The sequence below is a fragment of the Thunnus maccoyii genome, chromosome 24, assembly GCF_910596095.1.
Source record: "Thunnus maccoyii chromosome 24, fThuMac1.1, whole genome shotgun sequence".
Taxonomy (NCBI): domain Eukaryota; kingdom Metazoa; phylum Chordata; class Actinopteri; order Scombriformes; family Scombridae; genus Thunnus; species Thunnus maccoyii.
Window position 1 is genome coordinate 10,081,293 of NC_056556.1, and position 16,164 is coordinate 10,097,456.

Below are 16,164 nucleotides of genomic sequence, written 5' to 3' on the forward strand. Positions count from 1 at the left end.
CTGATGTAGGTTTTAATTATGTGGGTGATATTTTAAAAGTTCAGAGCGGGTGTGTTGTATATGTTTGCAGAGGAAGTGTGCAATTTAAACAATAAATCCTACCTTTTTTGTTATTAATCTGCATGAATATTGTATTTTTTTAAAACCTTGAATTAAAACAAAACAGCAAAAACTACAAGAGGAGATGAAACTGTAAAAGCAGCTCTAGAAAAAAACATTACATCTGTTCCACACTTTCTTCATTTTTTACTTTATTTTCCTTGCACTATTACTTTTCATTCAACACTTGCACGCACACATGTACACAAGTGTGATTCTCTCTCACACACAGTTCTGACCCAATGTGTGCCAAACTACTCACAAGGTAAAAACAGGCCATTCTCGTTAGGGGACTGTCATGCTACCTAAAGGCTGGCAACCTGACAACACTGTCATTTAGCGGTGCAGAGCTTTTAAGTCTCCATTTTACTTACAAATATGTGGCAATGACAGTGATGCTGGAAGGCAGCATGGGGTGACTTATGGAGACAAAGAGGAGGAAAGGAAGATACTTTCGTGTCTGAATACACAATTACGTTGACATGAAGAGCTGTTTCAGTGACGCCCTCCTATCACCCCACTCTCCTGTCATTACTGACATGTGATTGACAAGTTTTTCTTGTCATGCTAACTGACGCTTGTCACGAACATTGAACACTGTTCCTGCATACCTCACCAAAATCACAGATCTCAATTTGGCTGATAAATGATCGTTTAAACTCTAAAGGAAACAACACAGTGAAATAATACTGGATGATTGCAAAAGAAAGAGTGAGCAAAGTGTTAAATTTCCAGAAAGTACCCCAGCTAGTAACACCTTACCACACACCCTTCGTTACCCAATTACTTGCATCAAGATCACATTACATATGATCGCTTACAGCAATGTGATATCTGAGACATCTTGTGCATTTGCCTGACTGACAGCTACTATTCCAATATAAACTGTTCATTTAGGACAAAAATAAGTATAGAGGCCATAAAGGATTTTTGGGTTTTATTATTGAGGAAAATCTCAGCAGCTGTACTCAAACTTAGCTTCATATCAAGAGAAATTATTTAGAAAAGTTTATAGAAACAGGCCAAAAAAAATACACACCATACAGCATCAGTTATTTTTCCATAACAGCCTCAAATTGTGTTGTAAACTGCGACTGCTGAATAGAAATTAATAAATCAAATAAATCATGAAATGACGTAACACTTCTTCCTCTTTGTGTATTTTGGAGTTCTCCTAATTCAGATGTCATAATCCTCAGAAGGCCACAAAAGGCCTTTTACACATCATCAATCATTTTGACTTGTCATAGTAGGAAAAGCACTAATCACATTAACGAGTGTCTCAGTAAAGCCATGACAGTGTGACAGTCAACATCCACAATACCAGGACCCTAAAACTGAAGCAGCTAAATAGAATTCAGCCATCATCAGTTATGTTATTTGCACTTGTGACTTTAGCCATGTGGCATGTCAAAATGTTCTCTGTGAGAAAAGTCTATTGCAGCAAAAACATTTGATGACGCAGGCACATCCAGTAACAGGAAGGAAACATTGGGTCAACTCTCTCTTTAAAAGAAGAACATAAATCTTGAAGGGCACAATTAGGTGTCTCGTTTAGCTTTTATCATCTTCATAAGCTACACCGGAGCTGGTGCAGAAGGGAGGTGAGTGTCAGAACTTCTTTTTGTTCTTGTTGTGCCCAAAGAAAAAACTAAACTAGCTGCAGATTTACTAAAAGTCTGTATTAAAGCTGCAGAATAAAATTTCAACAGCTTCAAATTGCAGTGAGAAAATAGCTGATTAATTTAATGAGTTAATCTTAAAAGCTTTAGAAAGTCATAATATGCATGACCCTATTGTTGTTTTTCCCTTTTTTGAAATTAAAGTTTAATTTTGTGCTGTGAAATGTCAATATTCAACTTCATTTAGAGGCAGAATCTGCAAGGTTTCAAATTGAGCTTGTTTACTGCAGCTTACAATCTTAATTGTTTCTGTTTGGTGTTACAGTGTCCATCTGTTTTTTATTCGTAGTCATGTCGATCGAAGTTACCTTTGATGATAATTATTGGGATCAAATGAATGACACCGCCTACCATAATCACACACTCTACGTTGTGGATCCGATGACGTTAAGATGTGATATAAAACCACTGGATCCCATAGCAGCTGTGATCATGAGTATCATCCTCATAATGATCTTTTTACTGGCAATACCAGGGAACCTGTTAGTGGGGTGGGTGATCGGCACCAGTCGGCAGTCTCTGACTCCGTCAGATGTGTACCTGTTACATCTGACAATAGCAGATGGTCTGATGGCTCTTACCCTCCCATTCTGGTCAGCAGCATTGGTCCAAGGATGGCTCTTCAGAGACTTTATGTGCAAACTCCTCAGCCTCATCATCGAAGCAAACTTCTACACCAGCATCCTCTTCCTGGCTTGCATTAGCATCGATCGGTACCTTGTGATTGTGCATGCCAGTCAGACTCTCAAGAGTCGCCAGAGGATGTGCAGCTGGCTTGTCTGTGCAGCAGTGTGGGCTCTCGGTGTGGCCCTCGCTCTGCCTGCACTTTTCAATGATGCCTTCAAGTTCGGTGAATCAGACAGGATGGTTTGCACTGAACGCTTTGACCTTGGCAAGCCCTCTTCATGGAGGATTGCCACACGTGGGTTCCGCCATATATTTGGGTTCTTGCTCCCTGTGAGTGTCATGATAACCTGCTACAGCATCACCATTGCAAGGCTGCTGCGCACTCGTGGTTTCCAGAAGCACAGGGCCATGCGGGTGATCATAGCCGTGGTGATCGCGTTTCTGCTGTGCTGGATGCCGTACCATTTAACCATGATGGTGGACACGCTCCTGAGGGCTGATCTGATATCGTCTAACTGTGCTATGAGGCGTTCAGTGGACATGGCTTTGGTTATAACCAACAGCTTGGCTCTGCTGCACAGCTGCATCAACCCTGTCCTCTATGCCTTTGTAGGAGAGAAGTTCAGGAAAAACATGCAGCTGCTTTTTCTGAGGAAAGTCAGACATGAGAGGATGTCAGGGTCAAAGATCAGCAGGTCGACATCTCAGACTTCAGAAGGCACTGGAGCTGTTCTCTGAGACATTGGTGGGTGTGTAGAAATGATCCCCCTCTTAAAAAAAAGAAAGTAGTGAGAAGACATTCTGTATATCCTTCCTTCAGCCTGTGCAATAGCTTATAAATGGATAGATATGAATGGAAATACATTGACATGGCTTTATGTCTTAGCTTCTCTGCTCAATTTAAAGACTTTTCTGATGTTTTTGTAGGTTTCAAAGAATTAAAGTTTTCATTTAGGATGATAGAAACAAATGGAACAAGACAAAATCGAGTGGTTGGACTCTTCTGTGCAGAAACAAATAAACAATGTATTGTAATGTGTATGTGTGGGTGCATAGAAGGCGTGTAAAATGCACAGGTCTACAGTCACCTTATCCCTTGGTCAGAGAGTATTTCAAATCACAAAATTGACAATAAGGTGTGAGGTTAAACATATGATTATTTACCGTACTGTATATGTCCCTTTTTTGTCTCTTGGCCAAAGAAGAATTAATTTCCATCTACAGCGAGTTAATATTTGATTAGTAGAGGTTGTTTTACTATATTTAGTTTCACTTATTCTATGCTTTTGATATTTATGGCACACTGCTGCCATCTATTGAATTTACTGTTACCTACATCCTTTAGTGAAACATTGAATTTCCATGTAATCAGTGTTAATTTTTCTGATTAATTTCAATTTTCCATGTTTAAAAGTGAAAGAGCTTTTGTGAACCACAATGATAATGTGAATATATGCTTTTCAGTGTTTTTAACCAAACAATCTGTGCTATAAAGGTTGTATATTGCTGTCTTTTTTGGTAAAAGTCAAGAAATGTCTGAATGCTTCAACTGTCAAGTCTTAATGAGTTAATCAATTAAAAATAAAAAGATTTGCAATTTTCCCTGCACTGACCGATTATTTCTTGTTGACCTGTGCATGGTAAGAACTGCAAATACTTCCTGAGCAATATCTTATTTGATAACTCACCTTTCTCCTAGAAATAACCAATAATAATTTAACTTTTTGTCTTTTCGTGTGTGATAAATTAGTGAAAGATAACTCTGATAACTTTAGAATAAATATATGTTGTTGGAATTGGATGAAAATCAAGTTCACACAAGTCAAATTTTAACTATGGAGATTGGAAGTTCATTCTTCAGGACAGGAACTTTCAATGAACTTTCAGCCTCAATGCTAAAGCAAACATCTATTGTACAGTTTCATAATAACTGTACAATCTCCATTTGCTGATGAAGATCATGTGACACAATTGAAAGCTCCAGAACAATACTGATGATCCTTAGAATGAGATTGCTTTGCCAATAACTTTTAATAAATGTGATACTTCTAATGGGAGCAACAGTCATCTTGAATACAGATACAATATATATTTCATTTTAAGTAACATTTCTAAACAATTTCATAAATTTACTGCCAGTCGGCTTTGTTGTTGTTATTATTATTATTATTATTATTATTATTATTATTATTATTATTATTATTATTATTATTATTATTATGTGTAGCTTTGTGCTCTGTATCTGTACAACCATGTTGTAACCTGTATTTTTATACAGTCTATGGTTGTAACATTATTTGTCCAAAAGATGGCGATCATAAGACACAAAGGACTTGCTAAAAACAAGTATGTGTAATAAAATGTGAATTGTGGGAATTCTTTAGTCTTTAATTTATTTGATCTTAATAAAAACAAATTAAATTCTGCAGTGAAGAACGAGGAAAAGAAAGTTTGGAGTCATTTATTTCCAAGTTTTCCTTTAAAAAAACACAAACCAGCGTTGTGGCAGAGGTAGGAAAATAGAACTACATTTCCCGGGAGTCAGCGCGAGGAAGAAGCTGGGTCAGACGAGGTATGCACGAGGTATGTAACTGAATTTAACGTACCACTGAATTACAAAAAAAGGAGCAAATGGTGCTTTTTTAACAGAAAGATAGCTTGTTGTGTAAACAAGCTGTCGGTCACTTACTTTAAAGATTATGTTATGTTATTTGTGCCACTAACGGTTAAACGAAGGCATTGTTTTTATATCTATTGCTATATCTTAGCCAGCTAGCTAGCTGCATTGTAGTTTCAGTTGCTGTGTAACTTCGTAGCTGTGTCCTGAATTCAAAAATTATAGCTTTTTGTTTTTGTGTTTGCATGTGAGGCTCTGACAGGATTCAGACTCAATGCACGGCTTGTGTAACTTGTCTGCATTGCCACTTTAAATCTTGACGCGTAACTCAGACCATGTAGGTGAACGTCAGGGGAAAACTGGGTGTTTGTTGGCCTGTTTTTCACGTTTGTATCGTTAATAAGAATGCACCGAAACACCCAGAAAGAACAGTTTTAAGAATGACTAATTCAAAACACAATTTGCAACCCCTGATGTGTCAAAGCATGTCCACAATCTCACTTGTTTAACGATTAATCAATTATTTGATAAGACAAATGACAAATAATGAAATTGTATTTACTTTATTGATAGTTTAAGATGTTTTTAAGCAAAAAATCAAAGGAATCTCAGGTTCCAGCTTCTTTAAATGTGAATATTTGCTATTTTTCTTAGTCCTCTGTGATAGTAAGCTGAATATCTTCGTGTTTCTAGAAACTTGTGACAAACATGTTCTCACAATTTTCTGTTATTTCATTCATCAAACAGTATATTTAAGAAAATACGCAGTAGAGTCATAGATAACAATAACTTGGACATTGTTTTTCTTAAAAAATGACTCCAATGACAGCTAATTGACTGATCGGTGCAGCTCTACTTGTTTATTTCACTTTTGCATAGATTAGTCAATTATTTGATAAGACAAATGTTTTTCTTAATCCTCTGTGTTAGTAAGCTGAATATCTTTGAATTTCTAGTAACTTATAACATTTTTTTTACGTTTTTCTGAGATTTTATTCACCAAACAGTTGAAAATAAGCAGTATATTCATAGACAACAATAAGAAGTTACAGCACCATGCCATACTCTTCCACTGTTTTGCTTCCAAAGTTAAAAAAAAAAAAAACACAACATTGCTCGAACATCAGCTGCAGTGTCTGCACTGTGTCAGAATAGTCTGACAAACTGACAACATTGTTATCTTTTCAGGTTAACAATGACACCAGATCCAGCTGCAGGATAGCTCGCTGTCGGACAATGTCACAGTGTGGAATGGAGCAAAGGTCAACATTTTCTCTTAAATGCGAGTGACAGCATGTAGCACGTTAACTACCTTGGGTTCTCCTTGTTAAATGGTTCACTGTCACCATCTCACTTTTCTCTGGCATGGGGAGGCAGACGAGTTGAGAGTGGAAACCACAGTTGGATTAAAGTTTTCTACCCATTTCTTTCTTTGGTCCAAAAAAAGGAATTTGGTAGCTTTTCGCATCAAAACAAGCCCTCACATGGTGATTTGACACTGCAAAAAGTTACACTTAGCTGACAACATGGTAGCAGATAACACAGCAGGCAATGGGGACCAGTCAGAGGGGGAGAAAGAGATGGACCTGAAGGAGCGTGTGTCTGAAGACAGCTGCGGACACGAAAATGGAGACATAGAGATGGCTGTCTCCGCTTCTGAGGATCCGTCTCCCTCCGATGGCGTCCCAGAGGAAGCCAAGAAGCCCCAAGAATTGAAGTGGGCCGTGATATTCTTGTGTTTCTATGGGTTTATGGCATCGATAAAGCCCGGGGAGCCCTTCATTACGCCATATCTACTCAGCCCTGAGAAGAACTTCACCAGGGAACAGGTTAGTTGTGTCCTCACACTGAAACAGGTTTGCTGTGTTAGCATAGTAGTGTTTTTACAGGTGTATTTGTCTTGGCATGCTGGAAAAAGAACACAAGTGCAACCACATTTAGATTAGAAGCTGTCCAGAAAGTACAGACTACAAGTTAATGTCTAAGACTCTTTCCTCCATGCAGTTAAGCTCTCATACAGTTGATTTAATGAGTGCCCTGCGGGGGAGGTTTGCTGATCCATCTTACTGTGGTCAAGGTTCACATTCCTTCAAAGTGGGTCAGTGCAACAGGTTCATGAAGGTTTATAATACAGGAACGGCTAAGATATCAATGGACTGACCGTGATTTGCGGCAGCTAGCTTTTATTCAGAATTGATCGTGACCTTTACCAGGAGTTGGTTAGCTGTCAGAGTGTGTTTTAGAGAGAAAAAAATGTCAAGTATTTCCAGAATTCGTCAGCTTGACCGGGGCAGTGTGTGGAAAAACTACTCTATGTTAGATCTAAATGCTATTTTTCAGACAGACAGACAAATATGTTACTCTGAACACACATTTCACCTTAATGTCTGTGTAGATCTGAGGCTGTGTTAATGACATACTCCATAAATCTTTGTGTTCACCAGGGACTAAGTTACTTGGCATATTACATAGGTTATCCCTCACCTTCGGACATAAAACACAACTGTATTTATATTTGTAGCCTAGTCAAGCATTGTCATCGTAGGTCAGTCTCTATCTCCCAGAGAATTTACTCGAGAAAGGCACAGTTCCAGTTTTGTTATCATGAAATCAAATGTTATGAAACAGAGAAGGTGACTTTATTTTACATACTTGAATATGTACCATGATCATACTGGGGAACAGACTGATGTTATCATACATATTTGTTTAGTAGAATTGTAACATGACGATATGATCATATCTTATTAAAAATTCTCTGGTCCCAAATTGTAATTAAAACCTAACAAAAGTATGTTAAGCATGAGTTTTTTTTCCAATGTAATGTCATCAAAATTGGAAAATATTAATGTTGTTAAATTTATTTCAGGCCTTTAAAGTGATAGATATGTAAAGAAGTTGTTGGTTATTGTGATATTCATGGTATTTATGTATTTCTATATCAGTGCTGGTTAATTATGTAGGATTTTGGAGAAGAGATTGTCATCAACTGGATGAGTCGGTGTTGACTCTGCAAAACACCTTTTTTAGAGCTGCCATGATCAATGATTAATTGATTTGAAAGAAAATTAATCTGCATGGATTTTAGTAATTGAATAACCATATTTTAATAATTGAATAGGTCATTTTTTTAAATAGAAAAAATGCCAAAAAATATGGTTCTTGGTCTTACATAACAGTTAATTGAAATATTTTTGGGTTTTTGACTATGTCAGACAAAGTAAGACATTAAAGACGTCACCTTGTGCTCGAGGATATTGTAATTTCTCAGTTTTCTGATGTTGTATAATATATAGTTGGCAGATTAATCGATTATAAAAATAATTGTTAGTTGCAGCCCTAGACTTTTTTTTCCAAAACACAGAAAGGCCTACACATCTGTAGAAATCCATCTGACAGCTGCACTCAGTAACTTAAGCTTCTATGTCAATGGATGTGTTTTTTTTTTAAGCATTTTTATCATCTGGTTATTAGTTTTTTGTGTTTCTATTTTTGCAAAGTATCAGGGACGTTAATGTTCATAATTTTTACTGAGGAGGTGAATCCAGGCCACAATTCTTCATCTTCTTTGATATGCTTTAAGATTCTCCAGTTTGTTGTACATTTAGTGTATTACCCACAGTTTTATGACTATGGTTGGACATGAAGTAGAGCTGCGACTAACGATTATTTTCATTATCAATTAATCATTTTGTCTATAACATGTCAGAGAACAATAACCCTAATAATATCTCTCAAAGGTGATGTCTTCACATATCTTTTTTTTTTTTTTTGTCTAACCAACAGTCCAAAACCCAAACACATTCAGTTTTCTATCATGAATGTCAAAGAAAAGCATTACATCATCACATTTTAGAAGCTGAAGCCAAGAAATATTTGGCATATTTGCTAAAAAAAATGACTAAAACAGTTGCCAGTTAATTTTCTGTTGATCAACTAACTGATTAATTGACTAATCGTTGCAGCTCTAATATCTTAATATTAATTAATATTAATAATTAACATCCACTTTGTTGACTTCTCATCTTGATTCGAGCTGTATTTGATTAACTTCACTGTCATTTCCAGGTGACCAATGAGATCACTCCAGTGCTGACATACTCCTACATGGCTGTGCTGGTGCCGGCCTTCCTGCTGACCGATCTCCTGCGCTACAAGCCGGTTCTGATCATCCAGGGCGTCAGCCAGGTGGCCATCTGGCTCATTCTGCTCCTGGGCACCTCCCTCCTTGAGATGCAGTTCATGGAGTTCTTCTACGGCATCACCATGGCCTGCCGCGTGGCGTACTCCTCCTACATCTTCTCCCTGGTCAGCCCGGTCTTCTACCAGCGCGTGGCCGGCTACTCGCGCTCCTCAGTCCTCTTGGGGGTGTTCACCAGCTCTGTGCTGGGGCAGCTGTGCATGTCCCTGGGCAACATCAGCTTCTACACCCTTAACGCCATATCTTTAGGTTTCGTCAGCTTTGGTCTGCTGCTGTCTCTGTGCCTACCCTGGCCCAAACGCTCCATGTTTTTCAACCGGACGCGGGATCAGGAGAAAAGGGAACTGGCCGCTTCATTAGCCACTAAGTCAGAACTGGACAAAATGAACCCGAAAGAAGGCGGCTTGTCCTCGGCAGCGCCCCCATGCTCTGCGTCATGCTGGAGGGATTCTGTAATCGTGCAGATGCTGCTGGAGGTGAGAAACGTGTTGAAGAAGCCCAACCTGAGGCTCTGGTCCCTGTGGTGGGTGTTCAACTCCACAGGGTACTACCTGGTGCTGTTCTACGTTCACATCCTGTGGAACAAAGTCTACCCGGCCACTGAGAACAAGAAAGTTTACAACGGGGGAGTGGAGGCAGCTTCTACCCTACTGAGTGAGACATTTATGGAGCTACAAAATAATAATACATTTCATTTATTTAGCGCTTTTAAAGGCATTCAGATGCTAGAAAATAATGCTTTTAGTCACAGTGGGCATCCAACTCCTGCTTGCCATCTAGAATTAAATGCAAATAATGAAAAAAGCTCCTCAATGACATCAACACAATATCAAAAGCCCTCCACTGGAAGGCCAGCAGGAGAATGTAATAGTAGCAGCTTTGTTAAGAAATGCCATGACAACTTCAGTTAGGACTACAAAAGGTGGCCCAACATACTGAGTAATCATTAAAGAAATGCTGAACGGGAGGGAGAAGTATTGGAGGGTGTTTTCCAGATATACAAGGACATGGCTGTGTTATAAAAGTCGCTGGGTTGGACTGCTAAATGAAGTCCTAAGTCAAATCATTAAGGACACAGATTAGTAATTCATTAATCTCTTTTAACTCAATCACTTTATTGCACTGTAAATCTGAATTTGGTGATGTGTTAGTTTACTCAGTACTAGTTGAGTGGTTAAACAAAAGCAAAAGAATCCCCCCATGTGTTGATCATTTTGCTGAATTTTATTCACATTTAACTGTCTCTGAGTCCATTTTGAGACAGCACCCACCTTAGTTCATATATAAATACAGCTGTCAAAGGAGAATCATTAATTGAAGTGTGACAGTACTTTCATAGTTAATAGTTAACCGGTAGCCTAAAATCAGTGCAGATCCAAAGATTGAAGTCTGGAAAAAGCAGCATATTTGACGCCTGTCTTCAGTTCACTGATTGTGCAGTTCTGTCACTTGTAGTTAAGAGGTTGAGTAATTAATCCGTCAACCTTATTCTGTGCAGTGATTACATCAGTGTTTGCACTTTAAACAGCTGTAAAGCACGAAGGCAGCAGCTTGTTTAAATAACCTGGACGTCACCTGCAAAAAGGTGTGCTGTAAAGAAAAATCTGATAGTAGGTAAATGATAAGGAGAGATAATACTTCATAGTCGCATCAGTCCATTAGTTGTTTATAATGTATTGATTACAAGATAACAGGTTGACTTGTGTTGAGTATACAGGTAAAATATTTCCTAAACACTTGGAAGTAGACCTTTTTTATGTTGAAATTAAGGGGTTAATAAAAAAGAGTACACTGATTAAATAACACTTGCACCGTGAAATAAGGGACATTAAGTAAAGATGTAAGTAAAATAAATGATACTTTCATAGTAGAATGCTAAATCCCTCATGTATATGATTTTTCTGAAGTTAAAATTTGATGAACTTGGAGAGTCCTGATTGATTTCTATTTGTTGGGCAGGTGCGGCGACTTCCTTCATAGCGGGCTTTGTGAAAATTCGGTGGAACCTCTGGTCCGAGCTGGTCATCGGCGTTATCACAGCATTGCAGGCGGGTCTGCTGCTCCTCATGGGCAACACAGATAACATTTGGGTGTGCTACATGTCCTACGTCCTCTTCAGAGGCTTCTACCAGTTCCTGGTGCCTATAGCCACGTGAGTGCCTGAACATGTTTTTCACTTCCTAAATGAAAACCTACAAAGTTCACTGAGTTTAAACTGTGGAGGTTCAAAGATTCACCAAAAGTCTTAGGCAGAAGTTATTGTGTTATTACAACTTTGGAGGATTTAGTCATTTTAAAATTGAATATCAGGCCTGATGCCGGCACTAGAGGAAAAGTCAACATTTGGAAAGCAAAAAAAAACACTTTTTACAAATTTTTAATAGTTTCATTACATGAAAAAAAATGTGGACCTAACATTTTTATATTTAAGAGGAAATGAGCATAAAATATTGAAGTAACCATATTAAAATCCCTGTTAAATATGCAGTTGTCATAGTAACACGCTGTCTAACTTGTGAGTTTTCCTTGTTCACGGCAGTCAGAAATATTTGTCCTGTAAATGGAGCTCAAATACTGATTTTGGGTTGAAAGATGTCACATATTTGGGTTTGATTTTATACCAAGTAATAACACGGTGGATAGTATCTATACTGATACTGTTCATGAACATAACTTTCTACACTTTGAAGTGGTCTAACTATACCTAGAAACATGCAATTATGTACTGAAAAATACTGAAGCTCACAAGCGACTTTGTTGACATCTGTGGGAGTCAACTATAGTGAAATCTTAATGAAGAGGTGGTTTTAAACAGTTTGGGAACCTCTAAGACTACCATGGCAGTACTTCAAGTTCAAGTATTTCTACTTTTTTTCACCTGTAAATGCAAATCGACAAAACAACAATTTTAGAGGAAACGCTGCTGCAGAGGTGAGAAAACTGTCCTACAAAATGGAACCAAATATTCTTGATATACAACCTAAAGCTCAGATTCTGCACCGACTGTAAACTACAGTAAACATTCACTTATTTGCATACTCTCTAAATTCTCTAACAAAGTTGCTGAAACTGCAGCGTCATGCTCAACCGTCTGATCTCATGTGTAGTTTCCAGATAGCCTCGTCGCTCACCAAGGAGCTGTGTGCGCTGGTGTTCGGCATCAACACCTTCTTGGCGATCATCCTAAAGAGCATCATCAACCTGATATTTTCTGACAAGAGGGGCCTGGCGTTGGATGTGCACTCTCAGGTAAAACAAAGTCGTATTTCATTGCAATGTTATTATTTCTTGATCATGTGATTACACATCGGGGCGAGGTAGGTTTATGTGTAGTTTAGTATATGAAATTAAATGTATTTTATTTATATGTACAGATTTAGAGGAAAGAATAAAAATGAAATCGACGGACAGGACAGGAAATTGTCGAGTCAGATGCAGACAAGATTCATGATGAAGTCACAGAAAAATAGAGCTTTAGTTAATCAGCTGCTATACAGTGAAGTGAGATAATTATCACAGTATTATCAAACTGTATTTAATGATACTAGTCACCAAATCTAATTGATGTTTCTGCTTTTTTTTTTCAGTTCCTGGTCTACTTCGTTTACTTAGCCGTGCTTACTGTCATCTACTTTGTCTGCGCTGCCGTGGTCATCACCCGTCACTATAGAAACCAGCCCAAGAGAGGGGATGGGACCAATGACCAGACCACACCCACAGAGCTCAGTCCTGTGGCAGCTAATTCAGAGGCAGAACCTTTGTCTAACAGCAAAAACAGTGCCAAGGCGTAGGAACAAGGAACGCCTTAAACACCTCTCCGTCAACATCTTATCTTATCTAGACTCCAGTTTTGTTTGGTAAGCTTCTCCAACACAGTGGGATGAATCATTTTAACCCTCTGATGTTGATGGAGAGGTTTGTTCAGTGTTTGCTGCTGAGCCTTAATCACAGAAGTGCCTCATCTGCTACATGAAGCTCCTACAGGCTGGAGGCGTTTTGTAATTGCTCATGATGGCATGATTGATCATCGCACGAGAGAACAGAAGTAAATTCTACTTCTTTTTCTTTTATTTAATGCAAAAGCACTAAGTGGCACTATGTTTTAGTATTGTGGAAAATCATTCTGAGCGGGACCATTAATGTAATGGCCAGAGTTTAGCTTGTTTTGTATTTTGTACAGGAAACAGAGAAGAATGATTTCAGGTGTTGGTATGTACATGCTGAACTGTCCTGTTTCAGTGACAGTGTTTTTCCCTTCAAACAAAGGTTCATGATTACTATGTGATCACTAAAAATGACTTCAGTAGTCTGCATTTTCAGGTTTGACACTATTTAGTTTTTTATCCACCCTCCTATTGTACTTAATGTTACAGATCAATTATTGTGCGTTAGTGTCATCTGAAAAGAAATGGACCATATCAGTATAATTGCTCTTTTTTTTGTCTGTTTAATCAAATTTTCACATTTCACATTGTTATAAAATCAGATTATTTGTCCCAGCCTCTGCATTAGTTCACATGCATGTAAACTGCACTTCCAGTGCAGTACGTCATATAGTGTGGTTAATTTTTAAATGATTTTATTCTCGCTGTAACTGTGTTAAAGTTGTTTTTGTTTGCTGTAATGTATTTATTTGATACATTGCAACAGCCTACAGAACGTGATGTTTAGGAGAAGTCATAATGTTTATGGACATTTTTACACACATATACGCTTATTTGATGATTATTTTAAATAGTCATCACTGGATTTGGTTATGTAACAATGTGATATTTTTACTTGGTGTTTAATTATCAGCATTATCAAACGATCAACCACCGACAGGTTTGTTGTCTTTGTTTTGGGTCAAATGACGGCTGCTTTTACATCCATCAAAAACTGCCAGAGGAAGCACTTGTCTTGGTCTTTTAGACAATCATAGGAATGTGGTGTTATTCGATACAACAGGAGCTACAGTGCAAACATTCAGTAGGTTTTGAAAAAAAATTCCATTTGCTTACTTAAAAAGGCAAATGTGGCCCGTATAATAGACAGCAGTAGTTTCTGTAACTTTGGATTATAATTAAATCGAGAATGTGAAGAAGTTTGATTGAAATAGTTTCATTTTAGTTCTTAGTTTTATTTCTGTGTTATGTCAAACATTTGGCCCATCCTACTTGGGATTACAAGACACTATTGTACAAAACATACACCTTCCAGTATTGCATATATAAAGCATGTGGGGAAAAGAAACAAACAAAATAAAAACAAAACAAAAATCCCAAATAAACTGTTCACATAAAGAACATTTACATATCTACAGAATATCTCGATAAAGAGCTTTCTCCAGATAACTGGCTAATATATGTGTGATAAGTGAACAGCCAACTCAGTCTCTGTGTATTTTCCATATTTACACAATCAATATCTACTTTTAGCTCACTAAACAAAGAAATGCTGAAATTGCTGAGAAATTATGTAACTGTGAACCTGTCTGAATGCTGTAAAAAATGAAAACACTGACTTTAATCAGATGTTAATTTTATATTCACAAATAAATAAATTACATTTGGTGCATTTAAAAAAAAGCATCCTGGTCATTTTTTTGTTCTCAGTACTCAGCCACACTCCATGTTGTTCATTATCATTGATTAATTGAAGTCTGAAGAAAACAAGTTTGAGCGGATTTGAACTTCCACAACCTTCTTGATTTGTGACCCTTTTAAAGACAAGCAACGTCTGCTCAGGACTCCTTGTTGCAGATTTTATGTCAACTTCAGTTTATTTAAAGTGCACATCACTCAGAGAGTCTGTACACTTTACAAGTCAATAAAAACAGCAATGTTAATATTACAACAAGGTTTAGGTTAGTAATTTCAAATTTAAAACTATGTCTTAGTTGTGAGCAGTTCACCAAAACGTTTCCATCCCAGATTGTTTCATTTTAAAAGTTTTAAGAGCCCTGAAGTAGTAATACTTGCCAGTGCTTTAGTGGAAGATTGGATGATTAGAAACATGTTTTTCTGAGGAAACTGAAGGAGCATTTCTCAATTTGTCAAAAAAAGGCACCACATTATCAGCTGAATACATGACTTGTTTATGCATCAAAAGAGAAACCATCCTCCCATGTGTTAAGTCTGAAGATAACGTTAGAAAAAATAACTAAAAAAAATCATGTACCAGTAGTTCGGTGATACTGAATTGTGTTGATCAATTGATTTCAAGGGTTTATGCAACTGATATCATTGTAACTAGGTTTTATGATGAATTAAACACAGTTATAAAAGTAAATGGGATATTTTTCACATTAACATCACTGTGTTTAAAGTGCAGAATTCATTGACTTTTAAGTTTGCCAGTCCAGAATGTATATTGTTAGTTGTTTGGTCAGCTGCAGTCAGTGCTCACAGCAGGAAGACGTACTGATTTTTATTTGTTATTCTGCATTTCTTGTCCACAGCAGGGTCTCAGCTTTTAATCTCGACTGTTTCTACAGCTGCACACGGTGACGTTCCCTCTCTCGGATACAGTAAATGTGGTTCTAGCCTAGGTGGGTGCAAGTACAAAGGTGTGGTTTTCCCTTCTTTTGGAAAACATGGCTGTTTTTAATTGTCTACAGATCTAACAAGAATCAGTTTAGTTTTGCTGAGCTTGCTGCGGGAAAGTCCACAGTCGTGCCCTTTAGCCCTGGTTTCTGATTTGATGTCCTTTGAGCAAGCAATGAGTCACCAGCAGTTATATGTTGTATCACAATCAATCAAAGTTTTTGTGAGGCTGAATACATTTACAGTTAAACTCACACCTTAAAATCCAATTAAACTTAACTTTAATGAGTAATACAACTGAATCGGATTTGTTACAGTCCAAATTTAGACTCACTCACGCTCCAGTCTGCTTGTCCATTTGAAGAATGTTTAAGCAGTTTCTCCCCAAACTTGCAAAGAGAAAACCATTAATGT

General features: G+C 37.6%; 3 protein-coding genes across 3 annotated transcripts in view; 2 read left to right on the forward strand and 1 right to left on the reverse strand.

The window, feature by feature from the left end:
- The window catches only part of LOC121891932 (nectin-2-like), a 933,424-nt gene that overhangs the window by 323,243 nt on the left and 594,017 nt on the right, over nt 1-16,164 (reverse strand). The gene's annotated exons all lie outside the window — the stretch shown is intronic.
- Nucleotides 952-4,005, forward strand: LOC121891950 (C-X-C chemokine receptor type 2-like). The gene is made up of 2 exons (XM_042404669.1): nt 952-1,703; nt 2,071-4,005. Exon 2 carries the CDS (start codon nt 2,073-2,075, stop codon nt 3,144-3,146), a length of 1,074 nt encoding a protein of 357 aa, XP_042260603.1. The 5' UTR covers nt 952-1,703; nt 2,071-2,072; the 3' UTR covers nt 3,147-4,005.
- Nucleotides 4,907-14,315, forward strand: slc19a1 (solute carrier family 19 member 1). Its single transcript, XM_042404641.1, has 6 exons — nt 4,907-4,991; nt 6,214-6,854; nt 9,094-9,880; nt 11,186-11,378; nt 12,334-12,475; nt 12,814-14,315. The coding sequence occupies exons 2-6, from the start codon at nt 6,552-6,554 to the stop codon at nt 13,015-13,017; spliced, it is 1,629 nt and encodes a 542-aa protein (XP_042260575.1). The 5' UTR covers nt 4,907-4,991; nt 6,214-6,551; the 3' UTR covers nt 13,018-14,315.